General features: G+C 42.9%; 1 protein-coding gene across 1 annotated transcript; it reads right to left on the bottom strand.

The window, feature by feature from the left end:
* Positions 1 to 257: 257 nt before the first annotated feature.
* Positions 258 to 25,438, bottom strand: htr3b (5-hydroxytryptamine (serotonin) receptor 3B). Its single transcript, XM_068054265.1, has 13 exons — positions 25,387 to 25,438; positions 25,046 to 25,134; positions 23,359 to 23,504; positions 22,849 to 22,913; positions 18,708 to 18,865; positions 16,987 to 17,031; positions 13,928 to 14,037; positions 12,874 to 13,043; positions 9,339 to 9,496; positions 7,954 to 8,164; positions 6,958 to 7,167; positions 2,678 to 2,898; positions 258 to 476 (listed from the first exon to the last, which is right to left on the bottom strand). Exons 1-13 carry the CDS (start codon positions 25,436 to 25,438, stop codon positions 258 to 260), a joined length of 1,854 nt encoding a protein of 617 aa, XP_067910366.1.
* Between the last annotated feature and the right edge of the window lie 710 nt (positions 25,439 to 26,148).

Below are 26,148 nucleotides of genomic sequence, written 5' to 3'. Positions count from 1 at the left end.
TTTCACCTAATTCCTAGTTCCTGATTTATCGTCTCTGATTCCTTTCACCCTTAGAAGTGTCATGAAATAGGACTGTGGCCCTACACCTGTGTGTCTCAATAGAAAAAGTCAGACAAAAGGTTGCATTTAATTCAGAATAATATGTTTAATTTTTTTTTGGACATACAGTTTACACAAGAGCTCTTGTATAAAGGGCAAGAAGTGTACATGCAAACAGGGCTTTCACTTAATATAGCAACATGCAGGATGGGGAAGCATTATTGGGGTTCATCTGGCCAGTCCCAGTGATCACTGCGGCAATCCAGCCCTATCTTTCCTACCATCATGACAAGGAGGTTCTCTTCAATAGCTGGACATGCAAGTGGGGTCTCGAAGGATAATTTTTCCAAGTGGAGTCTCAATGGGTCAATTGTACAGAAATACCCGGGGCGAAGGTTGTTGACGGCGTTGTTACAAACATTTGATACAAAATGTTTCTAAATGTGATTTGAATCCAATTCAAATTCTTATTTTCCAAACATGCCGTACAATTCAGTTTAGATTCTGTCTCCACCTCATTCACAGTAAAGTGTGGTGAATCCATACGTAGGGTTTTTCATATTGGTTTTGCTATAAGTCTCACCTAAAGACCTCCACAGACTCACTGGACTGCGGAAAAATCACAATTTATCTTTCAGTATTGGATATCTGAAAACTAAAATCTCAATTGGGATTGGGCAAAATACTTTGGCTGGATTTCCTTCCAGGTTACGCCTCAAACATTTTAAACTTGGAAACTTCAGAAATTAAATTTCTCAATGCAACCATGCAGTTCCTTTTTAGGGTTGTGTGGGGTCTAACATCAAAGCTGAGTCTCTAAATTCTAGAATTCCCACCCCAACACTGTCTCTCTACATCTCTCTCCTTTAACACACTCAAAACCTATCTCTTTGACCAAGCTTTTGGTGACTTGTTCCAATATCTCTTTATATGAATCTGCACCAAATTTTATTTGATAAAACTCCTGTGAAATAACTTGGGACATTTTTACTGTGGCAGAACTGCTACGTAAATGCAAGTTGTTGCATATTAACAGCTCCATGTCTTACCCACTCCAGGCACAATGTACTAGAACAGCAACGTTTTCAACACAACACTGTCCTTGCATTTGGGTTTTGCTACAGATAGATAGGTGGTTTGAGATGTTATTGGTTGCAACACCATTCACTGCGACACAGCTCAAATTTACACAGGGGACACCCAGAATCTGAGATAAAAAATAAAAATGGAGCATTTTGGGGGTAAATTTAAGACAACCATTCGCAGCCGTACTTTCAGCTGCCTGGACCCTAAGTTCTGGAATTCCCTCCCTGAATCTGTCTATATATCTCTCCTCCTTTAGGACGTTCCTTAAAACCTATTTCTCTGACAAAGCTTTTGGTCACCTGCCTTCCTGTGAAGCACCTTGGGATGTTTTACTAAGTTAAAGTCGCTACATAAATGCAAGTTTTTTTGTTGTTGTTGTAACTCACCCGATCGGAAAATGAGGCGAACGTCTCTGCCTTCCGTTTTAGGCAATTCACTTAAATGGAAAGTAAAATGGGGAGGGCGTATAAAACAGGTGGGGTATAACGGGTGTATAATTGGGTGGTTGGTCCTTGCCTGCCAAGGCTTTTAAGTTCAAATAAAGCCCTTTGCATTGAGACCATCCAGTAAAAACCTGACAAAAAGGGATCTCGGGTCGAAAAATTAACCATCTTCTCTTCTTTAAGATGTTGCCGGGTTGCTGTGTATTTGCAACAATTTCTTATTTACTTCTGCCTAGAATCAGACATTTCCGAGCAGAAAAACATCTCAAATGACCTTGAAATCATTTTAGTCAGATTTGGGTATGATTTTGAAGCTGCCCTTTATTATATGCACTTTATATGAATACAATCGTTCAGCATAATATTATGTTTCTCACAACATGCATCCTGATATGAAATCTGTTCTGCCATCAGGTTTTAAGGTATTTAAGGACTTTTATGATTACTCGAGGTTAAGTGCTTAAATCCGAGACTGCAGAATGAAGCGACAACACTTGTTTCTTGCTGCAAAGTTTAGCCATGGTGGGGGTGGTGGGGTGGGGGGGGGGGGTGGGGCGGGGGTCGCGGTTGCTGGATGGAAATTCAGGGTGTGATTTCAGAGAATGTAATTTTGGGGGGAAATTTTGTTTTACGGGATTGAGAAACTGTGAAAGTTGAAGTACCTGCAAGGGATAGTAGATGGACTAATTAGCCCTCGCAGATGATGATGCAGTGACATAGAATAGTACAGCACAATGCGAGGCCATTCAACCCATCGCACCATACTGGTTGACCCCAGTGAAGTGATGAGAGGAACTGCCCAAGTGACTAGCCAGCTTCCTTTAGCCTCTTGCTCCAATTACAAATGAACTGCTTAGATTTAACATAACCTCCAGTCAGCACAAAAAATATGCTCATCTTGCTGTTTAAGTTTGATTTCCTCCCAAAACCCCAGTTGGCCCAACTTATACAAAAAGGGGGCAAGAAATATCTGAATGGTGTAATCCTGCAATGAATGGCTGTTTTGCTGGTTTAGTCTGCAGTCTCTGGGCTTTGACACTTGAGGACTAAGGGTTACTCCATATCAGCCAGAGAGTGCTCATTGTAACAGTGTAAACTCCAAGTATCACCAAATACACACGGAAAAGGAACGTATCAAATCTGTAACAAAATGCCAGCCAGTCATTCTTGGGATTGGTTGCCTCATCCAGTTGATGCAAGCGGAACTTGATTGAAGAGATTTCCTGCAGAATCTCTTTCACTGGTAGCTTCTTGACCTGCACACTTTGGGCCTCTTTGTCAAGAACTTCCTCTTCCTTTTGTACAGGAGCTTCATTATCGCTCTCAGGAACTTTATTAAGAGGAAACACAAGAACGTTTAAGTAAGTGCTAGGAGTTGTAGGAACAGGAGTAGGCCACTCAGCCCCTTAGAGTCATAGAGTCATACAGCACAGAAACAGGCCCTTCGGCCCATCGTGTCTGTGACAGCCATCAAGCACCTATCTATTCTAATCCCATTTTCCAGCACCTGGCCTGTAGCCTTGTATGCGATGGCGTTTCAAGTGCTCACGTACATACTTTTTAAATGTTGTGATGGTTCCTGCCTCTACCACCTCTTCAGGCAGTGTGTTCCAGATTCCAACAACCCTCTGGGTGAAATAATTTTTCCTCAAATCCCCTCTAAACCTCCTGCCCCTTACCTTAAATCTATGCCCCCTGGTTATTGACCCCTCCGCTAAGGGGAAAAGTTTCTTCCTATCTAATCTATCAATGCTCCTCATAATTTGCCTGCTCCGCCATTCAATTTAATGATGGTTGATCTGTATCCTTACTCCAGTTACCCACCATCGTTCCATAACCCTTAATATCCTTGCCTAACAAAAATCTTATCAATCTCAAGTTTTGAAATGTTCAATTGATCCCCAGCCTCAAAAGCTTCTTGGGGGCAAGCGTTCCAGATTCCCACTACCCTTTGTGTGATAATCTGCCTCCTGACATCATCCCTGAATGGCCGAGCTCTAATATTAATGTTATGCCTCCTTGTTCTGAACCCCCACCCATCAGAGGAAAGAGTTTCTCTCTCTCCCCCTATTGAAACCGTTAATCATTTTAAACACTTCAATTATGAATATGTTTGTGTTAAAAATGATTACCTCTGTAGCATTCTGTTGACTTTATTGAAAATTCACAAGATAAGGGCGGCGCAGTGGTTAGCACCGCAGCCTCAGAGCTCCAGCGACCCGGGTTCGATTCCTGGTACTGCCCGTGTGGAGTTTGCAAGTTCTCCCTGTGACTGCATGGGTTTCTGTCAGGTGCTCCAGTTTCCTCCCACAGCTGAGTTGATAGGTAAATTGGCCATTGTAAATTGCCCCTAGTGTACGTAGATGGAAGGAGAATTGTGGGGATGTGGTAGGGAATATGGGATTAATGTACGATTAGTATAAATGAGTGGTTGATGGTCGGCACAGACTCGGTGGGCCGAAGGGCCTGTTTCAGTGCTGTATCTCTAAATAAATAAGGAAGCAAGAAAGTGTGAGAGGGGATTCAGGCAAATCTTTCTCCAGACTAAGTAGAATCTGCTTTACCATGTACTCCACCGAGCCAGTACAAACTAGTGAGGAAATAAACTGTTATCCATGGTTCAGTGGGTAGAATTCTTGCCTCTACCTCAGAAGGCTGTGGGTTCAAGTTCCACTCCAAAGACCTAAGTATAAAATCTAGACTTCAGTGCAGTACTGAGGGAGTGCTACACTATGAGCGGTGTTGTTTTTGAGATGAAACGTAAAACAAATGCCCTGTCTGCTCTCTCAGGTGGATATAAGAAAATCTCAAGGTGCTATTTTGAAGCAGCACAGTGGAATTCTGCCCGGTTTCCTGGCCAATATTTATTTCTCACCGAACATTCACCAATGCAGTTTATCTGATCATCATCACATTACTGTTTGTGGAACTGCCTGAGGAGGTGGTGGAGGCAGGAACAGTAGCGACATTTAAGAGGCATCTGGACAGGTACTTGAATGAGCAAGGCATAGAGGGATATGTAATTAATGCAGGCAGGTGGGATTAGTATAGATAGGCATTATGGTCGGCATGGACGCGGTGGACCGAAGGGCCTGTTTCTATGCTGTACGACTCTATGACTCTAACTTTGCTGTGTGGAAATTGGCTTTCGCATTTCCCTACACTACAACAGCGAACATACTTCAAAAGTACTTCGTTGTCTGTAGAGCGCTATGGGAAATTCTGAGGATGTGACAGATGCTATATAAATGAAAGTTCTTTTTTGCAAATGTCTGCCTCTAGTAAATGGAGATAAGCTTCAAAACATCCTTTAAACCTAGGGTTGTCAACCCTCTAGGATTGTTCTGGAATCTCCAGGAATTAGATTGATATCCATTGCCCTACTATGAGCAACACCCAGGAGAAAAATCACAGGGAGGCATTAATTTTTTTTTCATTCTTTGTGAACACTTACCTATTTATTAGTTACATAACTATTGGAGATGAAGAGAAAAGGGTTCTTTGACTGAAAGTCAGAAATCACCCATTTGGGTAACAAAGGGCTGAATTTCTGTGCCTCGCCAACATTGGGAATGGAGGTGGGCGGACCTGAAATGACAAGGCCAGCCACCATGTCAGCTTCCCACCCCATTCCCAATGTTGGCCATTTTAGCAGACACAGGTTCGGGGCCTGGGAATGCCGCCTACCACCACGAGGCAAGCCAGCAATTAGGCTCATTAAGAGCCTTGTTAAAGGTAGGTAATGGAGGCCGATGTGATGGGAGGCAGCTCAACAGCCTGGAGTTGGGCCCTCCCTTCCTGCCTAGGCGGGGGTTCAACCTGGAGAGGAGCTCCTCCCCCCACAGCGATGGCCTGGCTGCTTTTTGTAAGTATGTATATATGTATTTATTTAAAGTTTTAAAAAAGTGACTTGTTGAAGTGCCCTCTCCAATTGCAGCCCTTGTACTATAGCCGGGCGCTTCTCTGAAGCTGGAAGGCCTCTGATTAGCCCTCCAGCTTCAAGAGCGCGTCGTCACCCTTAATTGGAAAGGGCACCTGTCTGCACGCAAATAGGACTCATCCATGCGCAAATCTTGACTTTAATCAGTTTCCCACCAGAGGCGGGTTCAGGACCTGAAAACAGTCCTGAGTCATGAGTCCCACCTCCGTGTGGAAAATTCAGCACAAAGAGTCCGTTTGCTTCCCATTTGGAGTGAGGAAGGCGAGGCACAGCAAGGACGTACATGTTGACAGATCAATGGCGGGACAGGACAGTTGGAGGCAGGAAGTCATGTGATAAAACCTCCAGGAATACGTACACCCAGAGTTAGAAACCCTAATTCAACCTCACATCCCACACTGGTCCTGAATACTTGCCTTCTTGGGGTGAGGTTTTGGCTGAGTGGTACCATTTCTGTCTCTGAGCCAGAAGGTTCGAACCCCACTCTAGACGCTCAGGGGAGTGGAGATTGGTGATCAGAGCTCAGGTTCTGAATTCTGGGTTGGCATCCAGTGGGATTCTCATGTCTGGTGGGTGTAGGTGTATCTTACAATCACCATATGGTTTGTGGGCACCCATAAAACCCTCCCAGCTGTGTAATACTAAACACCCTGTCGATTGGTATGAAGATGGCCAAGGAAGGAGAATTCATTTCACGGACTGTCAGACTGTTAATCAGCCTGTGAATCCTTCTGTTACTTTGCTCTATTCTCCACAGGAAAAGAGCGAAGATAGGGAAAACAAGCTTGCCTTCCTTGGCATGATATTCCCAAGATCCAGGCAGCACAGGAGCCATCTGGTTCCATGAAGTAATCAGTCATCTCCATATAGCTTCCAAGTGCAATGATCTGGGATAGCCTAGCTTTTAGGTGCTTACGGCCACTGGCCCTGCTTTTAGCGAGGACACTTAGCATGGCAAATCTGATGGTAGCTTTCTTTTATTTGCTCTCCAGCATATACTTTTATTGGAGATTTTCCAGTCACACCACAAAGGCTGGGAGAGCCCTGCTGTCTGGCGAGTTAGCGGCTCTCAAAAGGAGCAACAGTCAGAGTTCTACAATTGGGCCAAGCCTTCCCCCCAACCACCCTCCCCAACCTCAAACCCTGCTGGGTTAAAGAGAGTTAAAGATCCGCCAGGGTTCTATCTCCTGATTCCTATCCAATGATCCCGACTAGAAAGTGCCCACGAATGAAAAGCAGATGGGGACCAGATTAGGCCTGATTGTGACGGCTCTTACAGCTGTTGACATCCCCGGTGAGAATGGCCACTTGAGGGTGGTAATGGGGAGCAGCTGCACGCCTAGAGCTCAGCAGAAAGGAGACAAAAACAAAGGAGTAACTGTTGGGAGCTAATGTGGGGACTGGGGTTGAGAAAAGGAAGAATATTTGCAACAGTAAAAATGTTCTCACCCCTATCTTCACAGCTTCCTTCTTGAGTCCTCAGTGACATGCACAGACTGTCAGTGGTGCTCTGAATTGAAGAAGTAACCTTTGAGAGGCAGCAGTTGGAGATAACAGTCTTGGGCTCGGTCTCCTCATTCATGCTCAGGAGCTGTGCGATGAGAATCGATTCAGCTAAGCTGATCACAAGGAGGGCCATACATACTGCAAAGAACACTCCTGGGGAAGGGCAGATCAATGGAAAATATTTGGTTTTAGATGAGCACCTAAAAGCTCACACTTAACATTCTAACTTTTTCCCCCCCCCCCTTTTCCCTTCAGACACACAACTGCAGGTTTTAAGTTTTAAATTCTTTCTGCAGTTTTCCCCTCCTGACAGCCAGCCTGATTGACAGGCTGCCCCTCCTACTCTTGGCCCACAAGCAGTACTGTAAATGCACTCACCCTAACGATCCATCTCTTCTGGCCTCCTTTCAAATGCCAGGTTTCCCGAGGCCTGGGAAACTAGGCCGACAAAGGCTAAAATATAAAAAAATCTTGCTAAAATGGAGGAATGTGGCCTCCTTAAAAGCTTTTACTGATGGAGTCACATCCTGAGCGGGCATTGGTCGCCTGCCCCCTGTCCAGTCTCTGTTAACACCGGATGTGGGTAGGTTTGAGGCAGCTTGAACTCGGGTTTGAAATTGTTTAAATTTTAACTTCCCATCCGACCCGAGCGCACTTGTTTTTGGGGGCTAAAATGATCCCTATTAACTCTGCTTCTCTCTCCACAAATCCCGCCGGACTTGCTGAGTGTTTTTCAGCTTATTCCATTAACATTTTATCTCATCATCTGGCTTGAATTTGAGCTGCACTGTGGGAGGTGAAAGGCCAAGGACTAATTCGCTTTCACAACCCAAACTCTGCCAGCACAATATTTTTGAACGCAGATGTTAATTGCTCATTTCTGGCTCATTGCTTATTTTAAGAAAAGCTTAAAGTGTAGAAAGGAAAAGAGCACGTTACCAATGAGAGGCGTTTTCACCGCCATAGCGGGAAGGTCGTCACTTAGGTTCATCCGAAACACTGTGTATCCAAGCAGGATGCTGGATTTAAAGGTTATCCGCCCACTGCTGTTCGGGGGCAGAAAGTAGCTAGACACATCTACGAGCATCAGAAATATGCTGGGCAGCAGCAAACTGACCACATAAAGCAGTGGCCTTCGTCTTATTACAATCTGTAATGCAAAGGTGCATTGAATATTTGTTATTTTTGCAGTTCTCTTTAAAGGGGGGGAGGGGGAAGGCAAGATGCTGAGAGATTTGTAGAGCCAGCCAGGTAGGTCACTGAATGTCTCAGCAAAGAACTCCTTGGCTTGAGCCACTCTGCTACTGCAATATGGATAGGGGTCCTCCTAATGCCCAGTGAGTGAAAAAAAATTCATCTTTTAAATGTAGCCCCCTCTCCCCTGCTGCCCCCCACCCACCCCCCCCCCCCCCCCCCCACATCCCACCCTTAACCAAGAGCCACTCTGAACACATATGTGGGCGGCACAGTGGCGCAGTGGTTAGCACCGCAGCCTCACAGCTCCAGCGACCTGGGTTCAATTCTGGGTACTGCCCGTGTGGAGTTTGCAAGTTCTCCCTGTGTCTGCGTGGGTTTCCTCCGGGTGCTCCGGTTTCCTCCCACAAGCCAAAAGACTTGCAGGTTGATAGGTAAATTGGCCATTATAAATTGCCCCTAGTATAGGTCGGTGGTAGGGGAATATAGGGACAGGTGGGGATGTGGTAGGAATATGGGATTAATGCAGGATTAGTATAAATGGGTGGTTGATGGTCGGCACAGACTCGGTGGGCCGAAGGGCCTGTTTCCCTCCGGGATCAATGATCGAACTCTGGTAAAGGTTCTGTAGTGCTTTAGAAGTCCTGAAATGAGAATTAAGCCAGGTCTCCACTGCCATGAGTTCTGCCGAGACTCTTCAAGAAGGTAAAGGAAGAGATTCCCTGGGTATAGCTTTGCAAAGCAGCCCGCCACTACCCCCCACCCAAGACATTCCCCAATGAAGAGGGCCAATGTGTGTGTTGGGAGGGGGTGAGGGGATGGTGTTGGATAGAGAGTGGAGTGTCCATGTCTCCCCCTCTACCGTCCAACTGAAAGTTCGAAGGCTGCAATGAAATGAAATCCCGGTGGATCTGCAATTCAGCCTAATTTCTTGGCATAACTGCAAACTTATGCCATTTCCTGGCCCAGTAATTCTAGAGCCCCTCGTATTAGTGGATTTTCAGATGGTTTTGAAATTGTTCACAGTGGAGGTATTAATTTTTTAAAAAAGTTTTAAAAAATGACAAAAAAGATCATCAAATGTTGCCATTCCTTAGACAGATTGAATGAGAATTCTCGCATCTACTTACGTTAAACTGAATTTGAGCATATTCCCTCCCTTCATCGTACATGCTTTCATATTTAGAAGGAACGGAAAGGAGTTCCCATTCACCATCACCTAAAAACGCCCTGGTATTATTCTCAATCTCTTCAAAGCTTCTCCAAAATTTGAGATTGACATCGTTTACTGCAAAATAAGGAGAGAGGGGTGAGGTGGCAGTTGGTTGCAGGCAGAAGTGGCCCGCTGGTAAATTTAAAGCTCTCCTTTGTGAAGCTAAAAGAAGCAGGAAATCTCCTTCAGGGGCCCTCTCAAAGAAGACTACAGCGTTCACTACCCTGGACTAACCCCATCCTGTGCTGTTTATCTCCTTTTTTAAAAATTCATTCACAGGATGTGGGTTTTGCTAGCAAGGGCAGCAATTACTGCCCATCCCCAGTTGCTTTTGAATAGGGTGCTGACTTTTGAGTTTTTTTGCTCGGCCATTTTAGAGGGCAGTTAATTTCATTGCTGTGGTCTGGAGTCACATACTGACCAGACTGTCCTCACTCAGCAGATTTCCTTCCCAAAAGGACATTAGTGAAGTAGATGGGTTCTTACAAACAGTCTGGTGGTTTCATGGTCACCATTACTGATACTAGTTTTTTTTTAGTCCAGATTTATTGATTTGATTGAATTTAAATTCCCCAACTGTGTTTGTGGGATTTGAACTCATGTCTCTGAATTAGTCCAGACCTACTGGATTAGTAGTCCAGTAACATACCCACTATGCTATCAATACCAATATATATATTTTATTTTATTATTTCATTTCTTGAGGCAGCAAAATAACCAGAAGCAAGACTTCCAAGAACGCCTGTGACGATTTTCCTGACCATTAAGCATTTGAACAAAGAGCCTGGCTTTATCGACACTTTCTAAGTACGGTAACAAGGTTCTCTTGGACAAATCCAGATGGGCTCTTCATCAACCATTTGCCGTGGAAAATTTGTCCTTTTCCTCCCAAGCAAAGCACTGACTAGAATAAATTGCGGGATTTTTTTTTGAAATCTGTAATCTAGATTCAGTTACAGTGTAAGTGCCGTGGATTGTAAACAAGATAGGCAAAGGTAATGGAGGCATCTCTTATAGAAATGGAAATGGAAAATTGATCATAAAAAAGATATTTAATTGGATAATTTTTAATGTGGAGCGATACTAATTACGTTATGAAGGCCGGATGAGATGAGGTAAGGAATGGATAGACTACCGCAAAGTCATTGCTCATGTCTGCATTGTTTTCCCTAGAAAGTCATCTTGATGTCTGCTTTCACCTTGTCTCTCTAATTGTTGATGTAAGAGCCTTTAATAGTCTTGACAACACTCTTCACAAAATACACTCTGTGCAGCACCATTTTCTCCTGACTTCAACTTAGTCAGACTTAGGGGAAGAACTGAATCTGCAGTACAATAGAATCAAAGAGTTTTACAGCACAGAGCACACCATTCGACTTAACATGCCTGTGCTAACTCTCTGAAAGTCTGCATAGCCTGGTCCTTTTCCCCCCTGTACTTTTCCCATACACTTTAATGCTTTTCTCTTTCATCTATTTATCCACCTTCCATTTTAAAAACTATTATGGATTCTACTTCCACCATTGTTTCTGGTAGGACGCTCCATGTTCTAATCCTAACAACACTCTGCATAAAGTAAATTCTCCTTGCCTCGCTGAATGATATTAAATTTATGCCCTCTAGTTACCAATTCACTGACCAGGAGAAATAGCTTTTTGCCTATTTACTTTATGAAAAGCTTTTATAATTTAGAAAACATCTATTAGATCTCCTCAATTATAAAAGAATTTGATAGGGTAGGTGTAGAGAAGGTGTTTCCATTTGTGGGGGAGTTCAAAACTAGGGGCCATAAATATAAGATAGTCACTAATAAATCCAATAAAGAATTCAGGAGAAAATTCTTTACCTAGAGAGTGGTGAGAATGTGGAACTTGTTGCCACAAGGAGTAGTTGAGGTGAATAGCATTTAAGGGAAAGCTAGATAAACACATGAGGGTGGCAGGAATAGAAGGATATACTGATAGGGTTCGATGAAAAGGGGTGGGAGGAGGCTTGTGTGGAGCATGAATAGCAGCCTGGACCAGTTGAGACGAATGGCCTGTTTCTGTCGTGTGAGTTCTATGTAAATCTCTGTTTTAATGAAAAGAGCTTCCTCATCTAATGTCAGAAAAGATCCCTTTGGTTATTTTCTCACTGACTAGATGGTTTTGTTTTTCCAAATTTCACTCTATCATAACTGTGTCAGCTCTCTGGAAAAGCTATGAATTAGCCCCACTCCCCTGCTCTTTCCCCATAGCCCTGCACATCTATTCTTTTTAAGCAATTATCCAATTCCCTTTTGAAAGTTACTATTGAATCTGCTTCCATTGCCCTTTCAGGCAGCACATTCCAGATCACAACAACTCACTGCGTAAAAATAAAATTCTCCTCAACCGTCCCCTGGAATCATTTGCCAATTACCTTAAATTTGGGACCTTTAATTACCAACCCCCCCTGCTAGCGGAGGAAGTTCCTACCTATCTACTCGATCTAAACCCCTCATAATTTTGTATCATTACCTTCCAAAAGGAAGATGTAATAATAAAAAACTCGCCTCATAACAGAATAATCCTGAGAATTAGTTGGACTCAGCTTGAATAGATATCATTGGAGCAGAATGAGATGGTACAAGTAAACTGTGACCAGTGGCAAGTGGTTAAACTCTTCAGGCTAAAGGCCTGCTCAGGTTAGGGAAAAAAACCCAACCCAAACCTGGCAGAACCACAACGGACCCGACCCGGCCATCGGAATGTTTACTTTACCTACCTTCCGACTCTAAATCTCTTTCTTTTTAAACAACCTTTCAAGTCCAATTAATACTGTGTGTGTCCGGCCCGACCCGACCCGAGCCTGAAAGCCGGACCCGGAAGACCGACCCGACCCGACCCGACCCCGACACATGTCTTTGGGTCGGGTAGCGAGCCTTTACTTAAGGCCATTAAGTATTGTCAGTCTCAAATCTCTCCTCAATTTCTTATTGACTCTTGACCAAAGATAAAAGGATTTTAAAAAACTTTTATTTGTTTATGGGATGTGGGCGTCACTGGCTAGGATAGCATTTATTGCCCATCCCTAATTGCCCTTGAAAAGGTGGTGGTGAGCTGCCTTTTTGAACCGTTGCAGTCCTTGGGGTGATGTTGTAACTTGGTAAACCAGTGAGCTAATCAGTAATGGAGGCAGAGTAATAGGCTGTATTTCCTGAGATTGGGGAGGGAACAAGAGATTGATGTACAGGCATAAGAAATTATTGTATAAAGGCTGCGGAAACTATGGAACTCCCTCCCAAAACCTCTCTGCCTTCCTCCCCACCTTTAAGATGCTCCTTAAAACCTACTTCTTTGACCAAGCTTTTGGTCGCCTGTCCTAATATCTCCTCATGTGGCTCAGTAATAAACCCTGTCTGATAATGTCATTGTTGATGTTTTAGTGTGTTAAAGGTACTATATAGTTGTTGTTGGTTTTGCTCTGCTCACCTGTGTGCAGCCAGCTACAGAATGTGAAGGTGCAGTTCTGTTTGTCAAACGGGAAGGCATATATCTCCAGTCTGCAGGCAGAGACGACCTGTATTGGCTTGTAGTTTTTAACGGCCCCAGAGGAATTCACGTACACATAGGGCATGTAAGGTGATCTACCCACGTCAATACTGCATGAGGAAAATAACAGCACTCAGTTAATGTTTTAGTCAATGAACTAAACAGAGGTTGGAATTCGCGTTGCTAACAAACTCCAAGTGACATGGAGAAATCAGGCACATACAGGGTGTGAAAAACAATCCAGTCAAGGCAGCGTTCATGAGATGAAACAAAGCAAGGGACCCAATATTGACCCTTAAGCCCCACAGACTTAGCTGAGAACTACATTTGAGTCTAAAACGGATCCAAACTTTTACCTCATGAAGTTTATAATTTATCATTAAAAGAATAAGTGGCTGACACAATAGATGTGAAGCCAGGAAACGGAGTATGGGGCTCAGGATACAGCTGGACAGCTCTGATACCCCCACTCCCCCGACTGATGGATGGCAATTCGGAAGCACAACTGCAGTCAACTTGTACCAAATAATGCCAGCCATGGATCAGTGGGTACCACTCTCATTTCTGAGTCAGAAAGTTGGGGGTTCAACTTCCCCTCCAGAAATTTTTAGGCTGACTTCAGTGCTACTTTCTTAGGTGGGGGAGCAGCACTATTTGAAACAGATCAGGGGAGTTCTCCCTCACATCCTGGTCAATATTTATCACACAAACAACATCACAAAAACACTTTATTTGGTCATTATCACATTGCTATTTGTGGGACCTTGATGTGCATAATTGGGTGGTGAGTTTCCAACATTACAGCAGTGACTACATACTAAAACTGACAGTGAAGTGCTTTGGGATGGCCTGAGGTTGTGAAAGGTGCTATACAAATGCACATCTTTCTTTTGGATTATCTTAATTAAACAAAAAATCTATTCAATAATGAGTAAATAGGAATGAGTTCCCTTATCTGTTGTTTTGTAAAACATGCGTCATCCCAGTTACTCACAATTCTTGAATTAATACGTCAGGGATCCAAATAGTTTCAACAGGCAGTGAAATTTCATTGATGCTGTCAAAACTTGTAGGATTCCATACGAGGAACTCATCAATCCATATCTGTGGCAAGAGTACAAGGAGGTCATGTGAGGCCGTGTTGATGTACTTTTGATGTGATATTCTTTAGAATAGGCTCTTGAAGAGCACAAGTTGTGACTACAGGGTGTTGGTTATGGGGATATCAGTTGCCCAATCTGTTAGTCCATATCGCAAAGGTTTCAAATTTAATTCCTGTTTTGTTTGATCTCGCCAGGCATCAACTGAGATCCTGGTCTTGATCACTATCCAGTGGCCTCTGCTGGAAAGTCTGCGTGCACCGTATTCCAGAGGCATGAGCACAAAATCTAGGGTGACGCTTCAGTGCAGTTCTGAGGGAGTGCTGCACTGTCAGAGGTGCCGTCTTTTGAACGAGATGTCAAATCGAGGTCCCGTCTGCCCTTTCTGCTGGATTGCAAAGATCCTGTTGCACTATCCTATTTTGAAGAAGGAGTTCTCCTGCCCAATGTTTACCCCTCAGCCAACATCACAAAAGCAGATGACCTGGTCATTATCACATTGCTGTTTGTGGGAGCTTGCTGTGCGCAAATTGGCTGCCACATTTCCTACATTACAACAGTGACTACACTTCAAAAGTATTTTATTGGCTGTAAAGCACTTTGGGATGCCCTGAGGTTGTGTAAGGCGTTATATAAATACTAGTCTATCCTTCTGTCTCTAAGATTCTGCCAGGTAATACTGCATTCGACAGGGAGACGGGGAAGGAGAGAGGTCATGGAGAAAAAGATATAAAAAAAAATAATGGGGCCCATAATGCTTTGGCTTTGGGGCCTGGTTTTCTTTGACCGAGGCTTATTCTGTGTGTAATGCACTCAGTACGTTCGAGGAAGTTCCTGGTAACTGATGAGCCAGTTTATGATTGTTTATTAAACCTCACTAAAACCACAACCTATATTAAAATGAGGCAGAGGCACACAATTGCAACTGGGGCAGCTGATTGGTGCTGCAGATACCCGATGCTCATTCCAGATTGGTGGGGGAGGGTGAGAGGTGGTGTGGTGTTGATGGTACCTCAACTTACATTTAAGATTTTTCTCTGAAGTATAATCACCCCTGGATACTGCAAAGGCTATGGGCCCTGACAATATTCCGGTAATGGTACTGAAGACCTGTGCTCCAGAACTTGCTGTGCCCCTAGCCAAGCTGCCCCAGTACAGCTGCAACACTGGCATCTACCCTGCAATGTGGAAAATTGCCCAAGTATGTCCTGCACACAAAAAGCAGGACAAGTCCAACCCGGCCAATTACTGCCCCATCGTCCTACTCTCAATCATCAGTAAAGTGATGGAAGGTGTCATCAACAGTGTCATCAAGCGGCACTTGCTGAGCAATAACCTGCTCAGTGACTCTCGGTTTGGGTTCCGCCTGGGCCACTCAGCTCCTGACCTCATTACAGCCTTGGTTCAAACATGGACAAAAGAGCTGAACTCAAGAGGTGAGGTGAGAGTGACTGCCCTTGACATCAAGGCAGCATTTGACCGAGTATGGCATCAAGGAGCCCTAGCAAAACTGGAGTCAATGGGAATCAGGGGGAAAACTCTCCGCTGGTTGGAGTCATACCTAGTGCAAAGGAAGATGGTTGTGGTAGTTGGAGGTCAATCATCTGAGCTCCAGGACATCACTGCAGGAGTTTCTCAGGGTAGTGTCCTAGGCCCAACCATCTTCAGCTGCTTCATCAGTGACCTTCCTTCAGTCATAAGGTTAGAAGTGGGGATGTTCGCTGATGATTGCACAATGTTCAGCACCATTCGCAACTCCTTAGATACTGAAACAATCCATGTAGAAATGCAGCAAGACCTGGACAATATCCAGGCTTGGGCTGATACGTGGCAAATAACATTTGCGCCACACAAGTGCCAGGCAATGACCATCTCCAACAAGAGAGAATCTAACCATCTCCCCATGACATTCAATGGCATTACCATCGCTGAATCTCTCACTATCAACATCCTAAGGGCTACCATTGAACAGAAAGTAAACTGGAGTAGCCATATAAATACCATGGCTACAAGAGCAGGTCAGAGGCTAGGAATCCTGAGGCGAGTAACTCACCTCCTGACTCCCCAAAGCCTGTCCACCATCTACAAGGCACAAGTCAGGAGTGTGATGGAATACTCTACACTTGCCTGGATGGGTGCAGCTCCAACAACACTCAAGAAGCTCGACGCCATCCAGGACAAAGCAGCCCGCTTGATTGGCACCCCATCCACAAACATTCACTCCCTCCACCACCGACGCAAAGTGACAGCAGTGTGTACCATCTACAAGATACACTGCAGAAACGCACCAAGGCTCCTTAGACAGCACCTTCCAAACCCGTGACCTCTACCAACCAGAAGGACAAGGGCAGCAAATACATGGGAACACCACCACCTGCAAGTTCCCCTCCAAGTCACACACCATCCTGACTTGGAACTATATCTCCATTCCTTCACTGTCGCCGGGTCAAAATCCTGGAATTCTCTCCTAACAGCACTGTGGGCGTACCTACCTCCCATGGGCTGCAATGGTTCAAGAATGCAGCTCACCACCACCTTCTCAAGGACAATTAGGGATGGGCAATAAATGCTGGCATAGCCAGTGATGCCCACATCCCATAAATGAATTGAAAAAAAAGAGTTTGTTTGGTCTAATTCTTCACAGGGGTCTTTGTTTTAAACAAAAAGAAATGTTATGTTGCTTTATGGGCAGACAGCAGTGCTTCCATTGGTGCTGGTACCTGCCATTCTGACCCCTGGCCCCTCTGGTGCTCCAAGGGCATCAAGCTTCAAGAGCCAGGAGGATTGCAAAAATATTTAGATGAGCTGAGATTGCATTATTAGGTGGGGTAAGATTGGGGGGTGCAGGTGTAGCTAGCGTATGATCTGTTACAGTCCAGACATCACTGCACCGAGAACATGTTACGGGCCTGATAGAAATCACTAGATTCATAATGTCTGATACTGTTCATACCTCTTGGTACCAGATACTCGTCTTCAGTTTTTGGTTCTGGCCATCCTGAAATAGCAAAAAGAGAAATGGACTTTTGTTAAGTGCAGGAATGTTAAACTTTCAAATCAACACTTATGCAAATCTGTAAGCATGTTCGTGAATATCTGTCAAATTTGTTTTAACGTGCCATTCAAAATCTAATAAGCATAACTAACTTTCTCCGAGGTTGTTGTGATTGGATTATATTGGTGCCTGAGGCATTAACCCTATAGTGTCAGTCGTGGATCTATGGGTAGCACTGTTGCTCTTTGAGTCAGTAAGTTGTGGGTTCAATCCTCGCTCCAGAGGCCTTGAGCACAAAGTCTAGGCTGATGCTCCAGTGCAGTGCTGAGGGAGTGCTGCACTGTCAGAGGTGTTATCTTTCAGATTAGACATTTACCTGAGGCCCTGTCTGCCTTCTCAGGTAGATGTAAAAGATCCCATGAGACTATTTAAAAGAATGGCAGGGGAGTTCTCCCTGGTGTCCTGGCCAATATTAATCCCTCAACCAACATCACTGAAGCAATTTATCTGGTCATTATCATTACATTACTGTTTGTGGGAGCTTGCTGTGCGCAAATTGGCTGTTGTGTTTCCTTCGTTGCAACAGTGACTACACTGGGCGGCACAGTGGCGCAGTGGTTAGCACCGCAGCCTCACAGCTCCAGCGACTCGGGTTCAATTCTGGGTACTGCCTGTGTGGAGTTTGCAAGTTCTCCCTGTGTCTGCGTGGGTTTTCTCTGGGTGCTCCGGTTTCCTCCCACAAGCCAAAAGACTTGCAGGTTGGTAGGTAAATTGACCATTATAAATTGCCCCTAGTATAGGTAGTTGGTAGGGAAAGATAGGGGCAGGTGGGGATGTGGTAGGATTATTGGGGTTAGTGTAGGATTAGTATAAATGGGTGGTTGATGGTTGGCACAGACTCGGTGGGCCGAAGGGCTTGTTTCAGTGCTGTATCTCTAAACTAAACTAAACTAAACTAAACTTCAAAAAAGTACTTCATTGGCTGTAAAGTGCTTTGGAACATCCCAAGGCTGTGATGTGAGGATTCTATAAACATGCAGAGTTTCATCATACACAAAATAACTGCATGCAGGATCCTTCCAACTATAAAGGAGGCAGTGGTGTAGTGGGAATGTCAGTGGACTAGTAATCCAGAACCCAGCTAATGCTCTGGGGACATGAGTTTGACTCCCACCACGGCAGATGGTGAAATTTGAATTCAACTAATGAATCAGGAATTAAAAGCCTAGTCTAATGGTGATCATGTCGATTGTTGTAAAAAAACTCATCTGGTTCACAAATGCCCTTTTAGGGAAGAAAATCTGCTGTCCTTACCAGGTCTGGCCGACATGTGATTCCAAACCCACAGTTATGTGGTTAACTGTTAAATGCCCTCTGAAATGGCCTAGCAAGGTACTCCGGATGGGCAATAAATGCTGTCCTAGCCAGCAATGCCCAGATCTCACAAACGAATATAAAGAAGTGTAATCTTGTTGTGATGTTACATCAATTAAATAAGAAAAATATGCCATAATAAAAACAGAAAGTGCTGGAAATACTCAGCAGGTCTGGCAGCATCTGTGGAGAGAGAAGTAGAGTTAATGTTTCAGGTCTGTGACCTTTCATCAGAAAACCATATGCCACAAGGTACACATATTCCTGTGTCTGGCGAATAGTCTACCTTAAAGGTAAACACTTACCACTTCCAGCACAGCATGTAGGATGAAGTCGATGTAAATAGTTGTGGGCTGTGTCCAGTTTTTTACTGGTCGGACTCCTCTGTTATAGTCTGTCAGTAGTTTCTCCATCAGTTGATGTAGTGTTGAATTCTGAAGGGATGCACTGTAAGTAAAACTTCCTGAAAATAACAGAGTGTGCTGAGGTAATTGGCAAAAGAACCAGAGAGGAGTTGAGGAGAATCTTTTTACACAGCAAGTTGTTATGATCTGAAATGCGCTGCCTGAAAGGGAGGTCGAAGCAGATTCCATAGTAACTTTCAAAATGGAATTGGACATAACTTGAAAAGGGAAAATGTTTAGGCCTGTGGGGAAAGAGCAAGGGAGTGGGACTAATTGGATAGCTGTTTCAAAGAGCTGGCACTGACATGATGGGCTGAATGGCCTCCTTCTATGCTGTATCATACCATGGTCTATGAAAAATAACACTTAATTATATAGAATTAGGAGCACAAATAATTTGTGAAGGTAATTAATTTTTACACTTAGAATACTGACTTTGAATTCCTCTGTACCATTACCAAGTTTGACTTGAATGGAACTGAATGTTGCCAGCACATGTGACAGGATGCCAATTTGATCCCACCTGCTATGCGCTGCTGCCAAGCTGAATTTCTGTCCAATAGAATCTTTTTGTACCATCTTTGACAAGCACCAACCAATAGCTTTTCTCCTGTCCCAACCACCAACAGATATTGACCAATAGATTTCCTCCTCTCCCAACCACCAACAGATATTGACCAATAGATTTCCTCCTCTCCCAACCACCAACAGATATTGACCAATAGATTTCCTCCTCTCCCAACCACCAACAGATATTGACCAATAGATTTCCTCCTCTCCCAACTACCAACAGATATTGACCAATAGATTTCCTCCTCTCCCAACCACCAACAGATATTGACCAATAGATTTCCTCCTCTCCCAACCACCAACAGATATTGACCAATAGATTTCCTCCTCTCTCAACCACCAACAGATATTGACCAATAGATTTCCTCCTCTCTCAACCACCAACAGATATTGACCAATAGATTTCCTCCTCTCTCAACCACCAACAGATATTGACCAATAGATTTCCTCATGTCCCAACCACCAACAGATATTGACCAATAGATTTCCTCCTCTCCCAACCACCAACAAATACTGACCAATAGATTTCCTCCTCTCCCAACCACCAACAGATATTGACCAATAGATTTCCTCGTGTCCCAACCACCAACAGATATTGACCAATAGAATTCCTCCTGTCCCAAACACTAACAAATACTGACCAATAGAGTTCCCCCGTCCCAAACATTAATTGATATTGACCAACTGAGCACCTCTTGTTGCAAACACTGAAAGGAACTGGCCTATGGAGTTCTTCCTGTCCCAACTCCTTACAGCTACTTGTCTATAGCCGTGTCAGCAAAGTTGAAGCCCATGGGACTAAAAATTGGCCAAGGGATAGAAAGCAGAGAGTAATGGTGAACGGCTGTTTTTTAGACTGGAGGGAGGTATACAGTGGTGTTCCCCAGGGGACTGTTTTTTGTCTGCTGCTCTTTTTGATATATATTAATGACCTTGACTTGGTTTACAGGATATATTTTCAAAGTCTACAGATGACACAAACCTCAGAAAGATAGTAAACAGTGAGAAGGATACTAACAGACTTCAGGAGGACATTGACAAACGAAAGAAATAGGCAGACGCATGGCAGATAAAATTTAGTGCAGAGAATTGGGGTCACGCATTTTGGAAGGAAGAATGAGGAGAGACAATATGAACAATTTTAAAGAGGGGGCAGGAGCAAAGAGACCTTTGAAGGTGTCAGGACAAGTAGATAAGGTTGTTAAAAACATACAGGATCCTTGGCCTTATAGATAGGGACATAGGGTACAAAATCAAGGAAGTTCTGTTAAACTTTTATAAAATACTGGTTAAGGCTCAGCTAAAGTATTGTGTCCAATTCAGGGCACCACATTTTAGGAAGGACTTCAAGGAGAGGGTGCAGAGGAGATTTACCAGAATGGGGTCAGGCCTGAGGGACTTCAGTTATGTGGATGGTCCAGAGAAGCTGGGATTGCTCTTCTTAGAGCAGAGAAGGTTAAGGGGAGATGTAACAGAGGTGTTCAAAATTGTGAGAGGTTTTGATAGTGTAATTAAGGAGAAACAGTTTCCGCTGGCAGGAGGGTCAGTAACATGAGGACACGGATTTAAGGTAATGGATGAAAGAACAAGAGAGGAGATGAGGAGAGGTTTTTTTTTACCAAGTTGTTGTAATCTGGAATGCCCTGCCTGAAAGAGAAATGGGAGTAGATTCAATAGTCACTTTCAAACAGGAATTGGATAAATATTTGAAAGGGAAAAATTTGCAGGGAAAGAGCATGGGAGTGGGACTATTTAGATAGCCCTTTCAAATGGAATTCCTCCTGTTCAAATCACTAAAAGGTACTGGCCTGTCGAGCTTTTCCTGTTTTAAATGCTGAAGTAGACTGCCCCAAGAGAGTTCTTCCTGCTTCAAGCATCGACAGGAATCGATCATTTTTTTAATTGCAATAATTTTTGCTTTCAGGTCTTCAAGTAATTCTGCCAGCCTCATTTGTGGTGATATTTATTATATCAATTGATGGTTATGTCATAACCCTTGTTTTAGATTCTCATTTAAGGCCCATCTCATTCAAAATCAATTTTCAGCACTTATTCCCCTACTGCAATGGCTTGTTAATGGTTGTGCGTTAAGGGCCTGATTTCCAAAGTAATTATGTCTCTGAAGGGCTGTTTGTAAAAGGGCACTTACTGTGCAAATGATCACTGTAGAGATTTTGTACTTGGTAATTAATGTTTCGATCATGAGGCTACAAGACTGTGCAGTATTTTCCAATGGAGCGAGATAACCTGGAATACCAAGATTTTCTTAAACCTATTGTGACTTGCTAAATCCCTCTACCTTATAACATTAACCTCTGAATTACATTTTTTTTTTACTGGGGACGGGAGGTCTGGGTGGAATTCTGTTTGTTTTAAATACTCCACAATATCTATAGGACAAAAATGCAAGGAGAAATTTTAGGCCCAATTTTCTAAATACATCTGTTATGAGGCATAGAATTATGGGAAGAATGCTTGTAATTTTTTGATCTGCAATCCCAATAAGAGAAGCTATGTGCTAATGAAATCCATATGGAAAAAATTCTCCTGCAATGGTTATGGTTTCTAAAATATCCTGTTTCCTCAAAAGTTTGGAGAACTGAACCTTTAGGCATCAATTCAAATGTGCAAAGTTACCACATGGAGTATTTCAGGCAAATAGCTTAGATGCATTTAAGGAGAAGCTGGATAAGCACAAGAGGGAGAAAGGAATGGAAGGGTATGTTGATGAGATTAGATGAAGAAGGATGGGAGGCAGCTCACGTGGAGCATAGGCCAAATGGCCTGTTTCAGTGCTCTAAATAATTTGTAAGTTTACAATGTACACAAGTTTCTCTGTAAAACATATGGAGATTGACACCCTGAGAAGGAATGATTTGGAGCCTGGGATTCAACATTTAGCACAGGAAGGATGCAGCAAGGAGGAAGAAGGTGGTTGGAACTTAAGAGGACCAGAGAAGAAAGTCAAAGGAGCAAGCATCAAAGTAGAAATAATAAAATAGTGAGAGGCAAGAAAGGCGGCGCAGCGGTTAGCACCGCAGCCTCACAGCTCCAGGGACCTGGGTTCAATTCTGGGTACTGCCTGTGCGGAATTTGCAAGTTCTCCCTGTGTCTGCGTGGGTTTCCTCCGGGTGCTCCGGTTTCCTCCCACTGCCAAAAGACTTGCAGGTGATAGGTAAATTGGTTGTTATAAATTGCCCCTAGTGTAGGTAGGTGGTAGGGCATATGGGATTACTGTAGGGTTAGTATAAATGGGTGGTTGTTGGTCAGCACAGATTTGGTGGGCCAAAGGGCCTGTTTCAGTGCTGTATCTCTAAATAAATAAAAAATAAATAAAAGGTTTTGGTAGAGTGAAGGAAAGTTGCAAATGAATTGAAAGAGGTGAGTTTGTAAAAACTTATCAATGGAGGTATTTATTTAAATATTGAGAATGTCAGTGTTCAGAAATTTGAATTGATGTTCAAAGGTTCACTCGCCAAATTGTTATAGGATATATAATTCTGTTCATGAGTATACTGAGATCCAACAATATTGCAACTGTTAAAAGAGCACAACGTAATGCAACCACACCATTACGTACTAAAACAGTCCAGCAGCAGCAGCATGAAGCTTATCATTATTGAGAAAATTGGGCAAAGGACCAAGGTGGAAAAGAGTAGGAGAGAAGACAAGATAAATGAAGAAGTGGTTAAGTGGCCAAACTTGGGTTTCGAAAGCCTGTAGATTATAGTAGTAAGGGATAACTAAAATATAATAATTGTCATACAAATAATAGTATTCCTTTCTATGCAATAAAGATTCGAGTGCTCAGGCCACCTCCTCGGAGCAGATTGACTCCTGGACAACACCATGTTTTCAAATATTTGCTGACTTTTTTTTGCAGTTATTCATGATCAATATAGGGACATAAAAATTACTTAATTCTAAATGTAGTCATGGTCTGGATATTACAAAGTCCCTTTCTTATCAGAATACAACGTACCTTACAATATCTCTAAAGAAAACCTTCGCTGTAATCAGTTTCAATACAAATTCTTCCAAAGTAGAATTGGAAACAAACAATGGAATTACAGAAGGAAATTTTATGTACAAAAATTTGCACTGTCTGTGAAATATCACCGAAATGATCTATTAATTTAAAAGCAACAAAACACTGGTTTATTTAAATATTTTGGGGCTGTGTTGCCATATACTTTTTTGGCCAGAAAATCCTCTCATTTGTATTTTTCCCTCAAAATAGCACCTAAATCCTTACTAATAAAAACGTCCTGTCACAATTTCAAAAGCATACTGTACTCTGCATTGATATGATCGTCCAATACAATGCAGTAAATTGGTTGACTGCAGCATTTAAAAGATACTTAATTTTTTTTAAGTGCTTTGATTTAATGCTCGCAAGTTCATTCATAAAGTTCAGAGATAGAAAAGTTTTTGGCAAGAACTTACCTGAAAACAGGCAGAAGAAGAGTGGAAACAAAGCCATTTCTGTCCTGGAGGAGTTAGGTCCTAATCTTTGTTGCTTTATCTACATGCGCACTGAAACCAGGCGAAAATTACCTAGCAATTCTGGGCAGACAGACCTTTGTCAGGTTTAAATAGTAGCCTGGGTTAATTAATCCCAAGTCTCATGTTAACATGATCAATCTGTTTCTTTCTGTGATAATCTGATCTCTGGCATTATCTTGATACAAAAGGACAAAGCTTGGAGAGATTTCCTGAAAAGATTGCAATTTGGATCCCAGTTTTCTGACTATAGATTTGATTTTATTGCAAATGAAAGAAGTTAAGTGGATAATGGTTTAATGGGAGTGGATCTCCTGGGGTTTGTAATACTTACACTGAGAAAATGTAAACGCATTTAATGCTTTCCCATATAATAAAAGCAAAATACTGCGGATGCTGGAAATCTGAAATAAAAACAAGAAATGCTGGAACCACCCAGCAGGTCTGGCAGCATCTGTGGAAAGAGAAGCAGAGTTAACGTTTCGGGTCCGTGACCCTTCATTGGAACTCCCATAACTGCCTGTAGCCAGGCATAATGTAGTCCCTAACATTAGTAACGCCCGGCATTTTCACCTGTCACCACTCTGGGTTTGGAGCAGAGAATTCTGTCCAGAAATTATTAGAATATAAATTAGATGCTAAACTGCCCTCTGAAATGTCCTAGGAAGCCCCTCAAAACTGAAAGTGAGCCATAACTGCCCTCCTTATCAGTAACTCCCACTGAGAATGATAGATTTTTGGTCTCTTAGGAAATCAAGGGATCTGATGAGCAGGTGGGAAAGTGGAGTTGAATCTTAAGATCAGCCCATGATTGTTTTGAATGGTGGAGCAGGCTCGATGGGCCATATGGCATACTCCTGCTGGTATTTCTTTTGAGAATGAATGATTTAAAAAAAAGAGATTCTGATTTTGGAGATATTTGTTGCTGATCGTCTCTTGCATTCGCTGTGATCTCCACAGACTCAAAACAGCAGAGACCTCGCTGAATTTACCAAAAAACACTATTACCATCTGTGCAACCTGTTATTTCAGTGATGTCCCTGTTATGACTTAATGCCAGAGTAAAGATAGTACAAGCACATTAGTAAGTGAACTTTGGTGATCAGAATGTCTCCCCGCTGAGTTAAGGAGGCATCAAGAGTGACCACTTCGAGAGGAGGATTCACCCAAAGCTCTCCGAGCTCCAGGCACATTCCCTTGCTGCTTCTCCTGGCTGTTCTGTAAGAGCAACCCCCAGTCAGTGAGAAAGGTTCATCTGCCAGAAATAAGATTCACAACTTAAACCAACTGCACATAAGAATTGCTAGATCAAAATCCATCTTTGGTCCATCTCATTTGCCTTTTCCTATCCTGGTGGTTGCATGATGCAAAAATGATGAAGCTGTTGACTAATCATAGCCATCAATCTCTATCAATTAGTCTAAAGGAGACCCAGATATGAGGCCCAGTGATGGAGATCTTTGGGAATCCAAAGTCACCTGTTTCCACTCAATCATGCCACACTCACCACATGTACAGTTCTTTTTGCATTGCTGGTTGTACTGTGAAACTTCCCTCATTTCACAGACATTTGACAGCACTGGCTGCCAAGATTTACTGAACTGCTACAGTATAAACTCAACAAAAGCTCCAGTGACAAGGGATTCCGGTGTACCTGGGAAAGCCTTGCTTAAAAAATCTGCCAAGTGACACAGGGAAGGGTGCAAACAACATACTGAAGTTGAGAATTCAGTAATTTGAAAAGTTGGTTTATTAGATATAAACAAAGTTAGTAAATGCCTATTGTGGGTATGCTGTATATCAGTGTTTTACAGTAATCAGACTAATTATTTTACACGCGCGGTATATCGGTGTTTTACAGTAATCAGACAAAATAATTATTTTACATGTACTGTATATCAGTGTTTTACAGTAATCAGACTAATTATTTTACACGCGCGGTATATCGGTGTTTTACAGTAATTAGACAAAATAATTATTTTACACGCGCTGTATATCGGTGATGTACAGTAATCAGACAAACTAATTATTTTACACGTGCTGTATATCGGTGTTTTACAGTAATTAGACAAAATAATTATTTTACACGCGCTGTATATCGGTGATGTACAGTAATCAGACAAACTAATTATTTTACACGTGCTGTATATCGGTGTTTTACAGTAATTAGACAAAATAATTATTTTACACGCACTGTATATCGGTGATGTACAGTAATCAGACAAACTAATTATTTTACACACGCTGTATATCGGTGTTTTACAGTAAT

The sequence above is a fragment of the Heterodontus francisci genome, chromosome 22 (genome assembly GCF_036365525.1).
Source record: "Heterodontus francisci isolate sHetFra1 chromosome 22, sHetFra1.hap1, whole genome shotgun sequence".
Taxonomy (NCBI): Eukaryota; Metazoa; Chordata; class Chondrichthyes; order Heterodontiformes; family Heterodontidae; genus Heterodontus; species Heterodontus francisci.
Note: the sequence above shows the minus strand (reverse complement) of the source record. Positions and strands in the feature narration are given on the sequence as shown.

What these genes read in the sequence shown, in the direction of transcription:
- htr3b (XM_068054265.1), bottom strand. Translation starts at nt 25,438, where the DNA reads ATGAGGGAAGTTTCACAGTACAACCAGCAATGCAAAAAGAACTGTACA. An exon ending in TTCTTTAGAGATATTGTAAG is followed by an intron (nt 22,914 to 23,358) that starts GTACGTTGTATT and finishes CTCTTTTAACAG; the next exon opens with TTGCAATATTGTTGGATCTC. An exon ending in TACATGCTGTGCTGGAAGTG is followed by an intron (nt 17,032 to 18,707) that starts GTAAGTGTTTAC and finishes TTGCTATTTCAG; the next exon opens with GATGGCCAGAACCAAAAACT.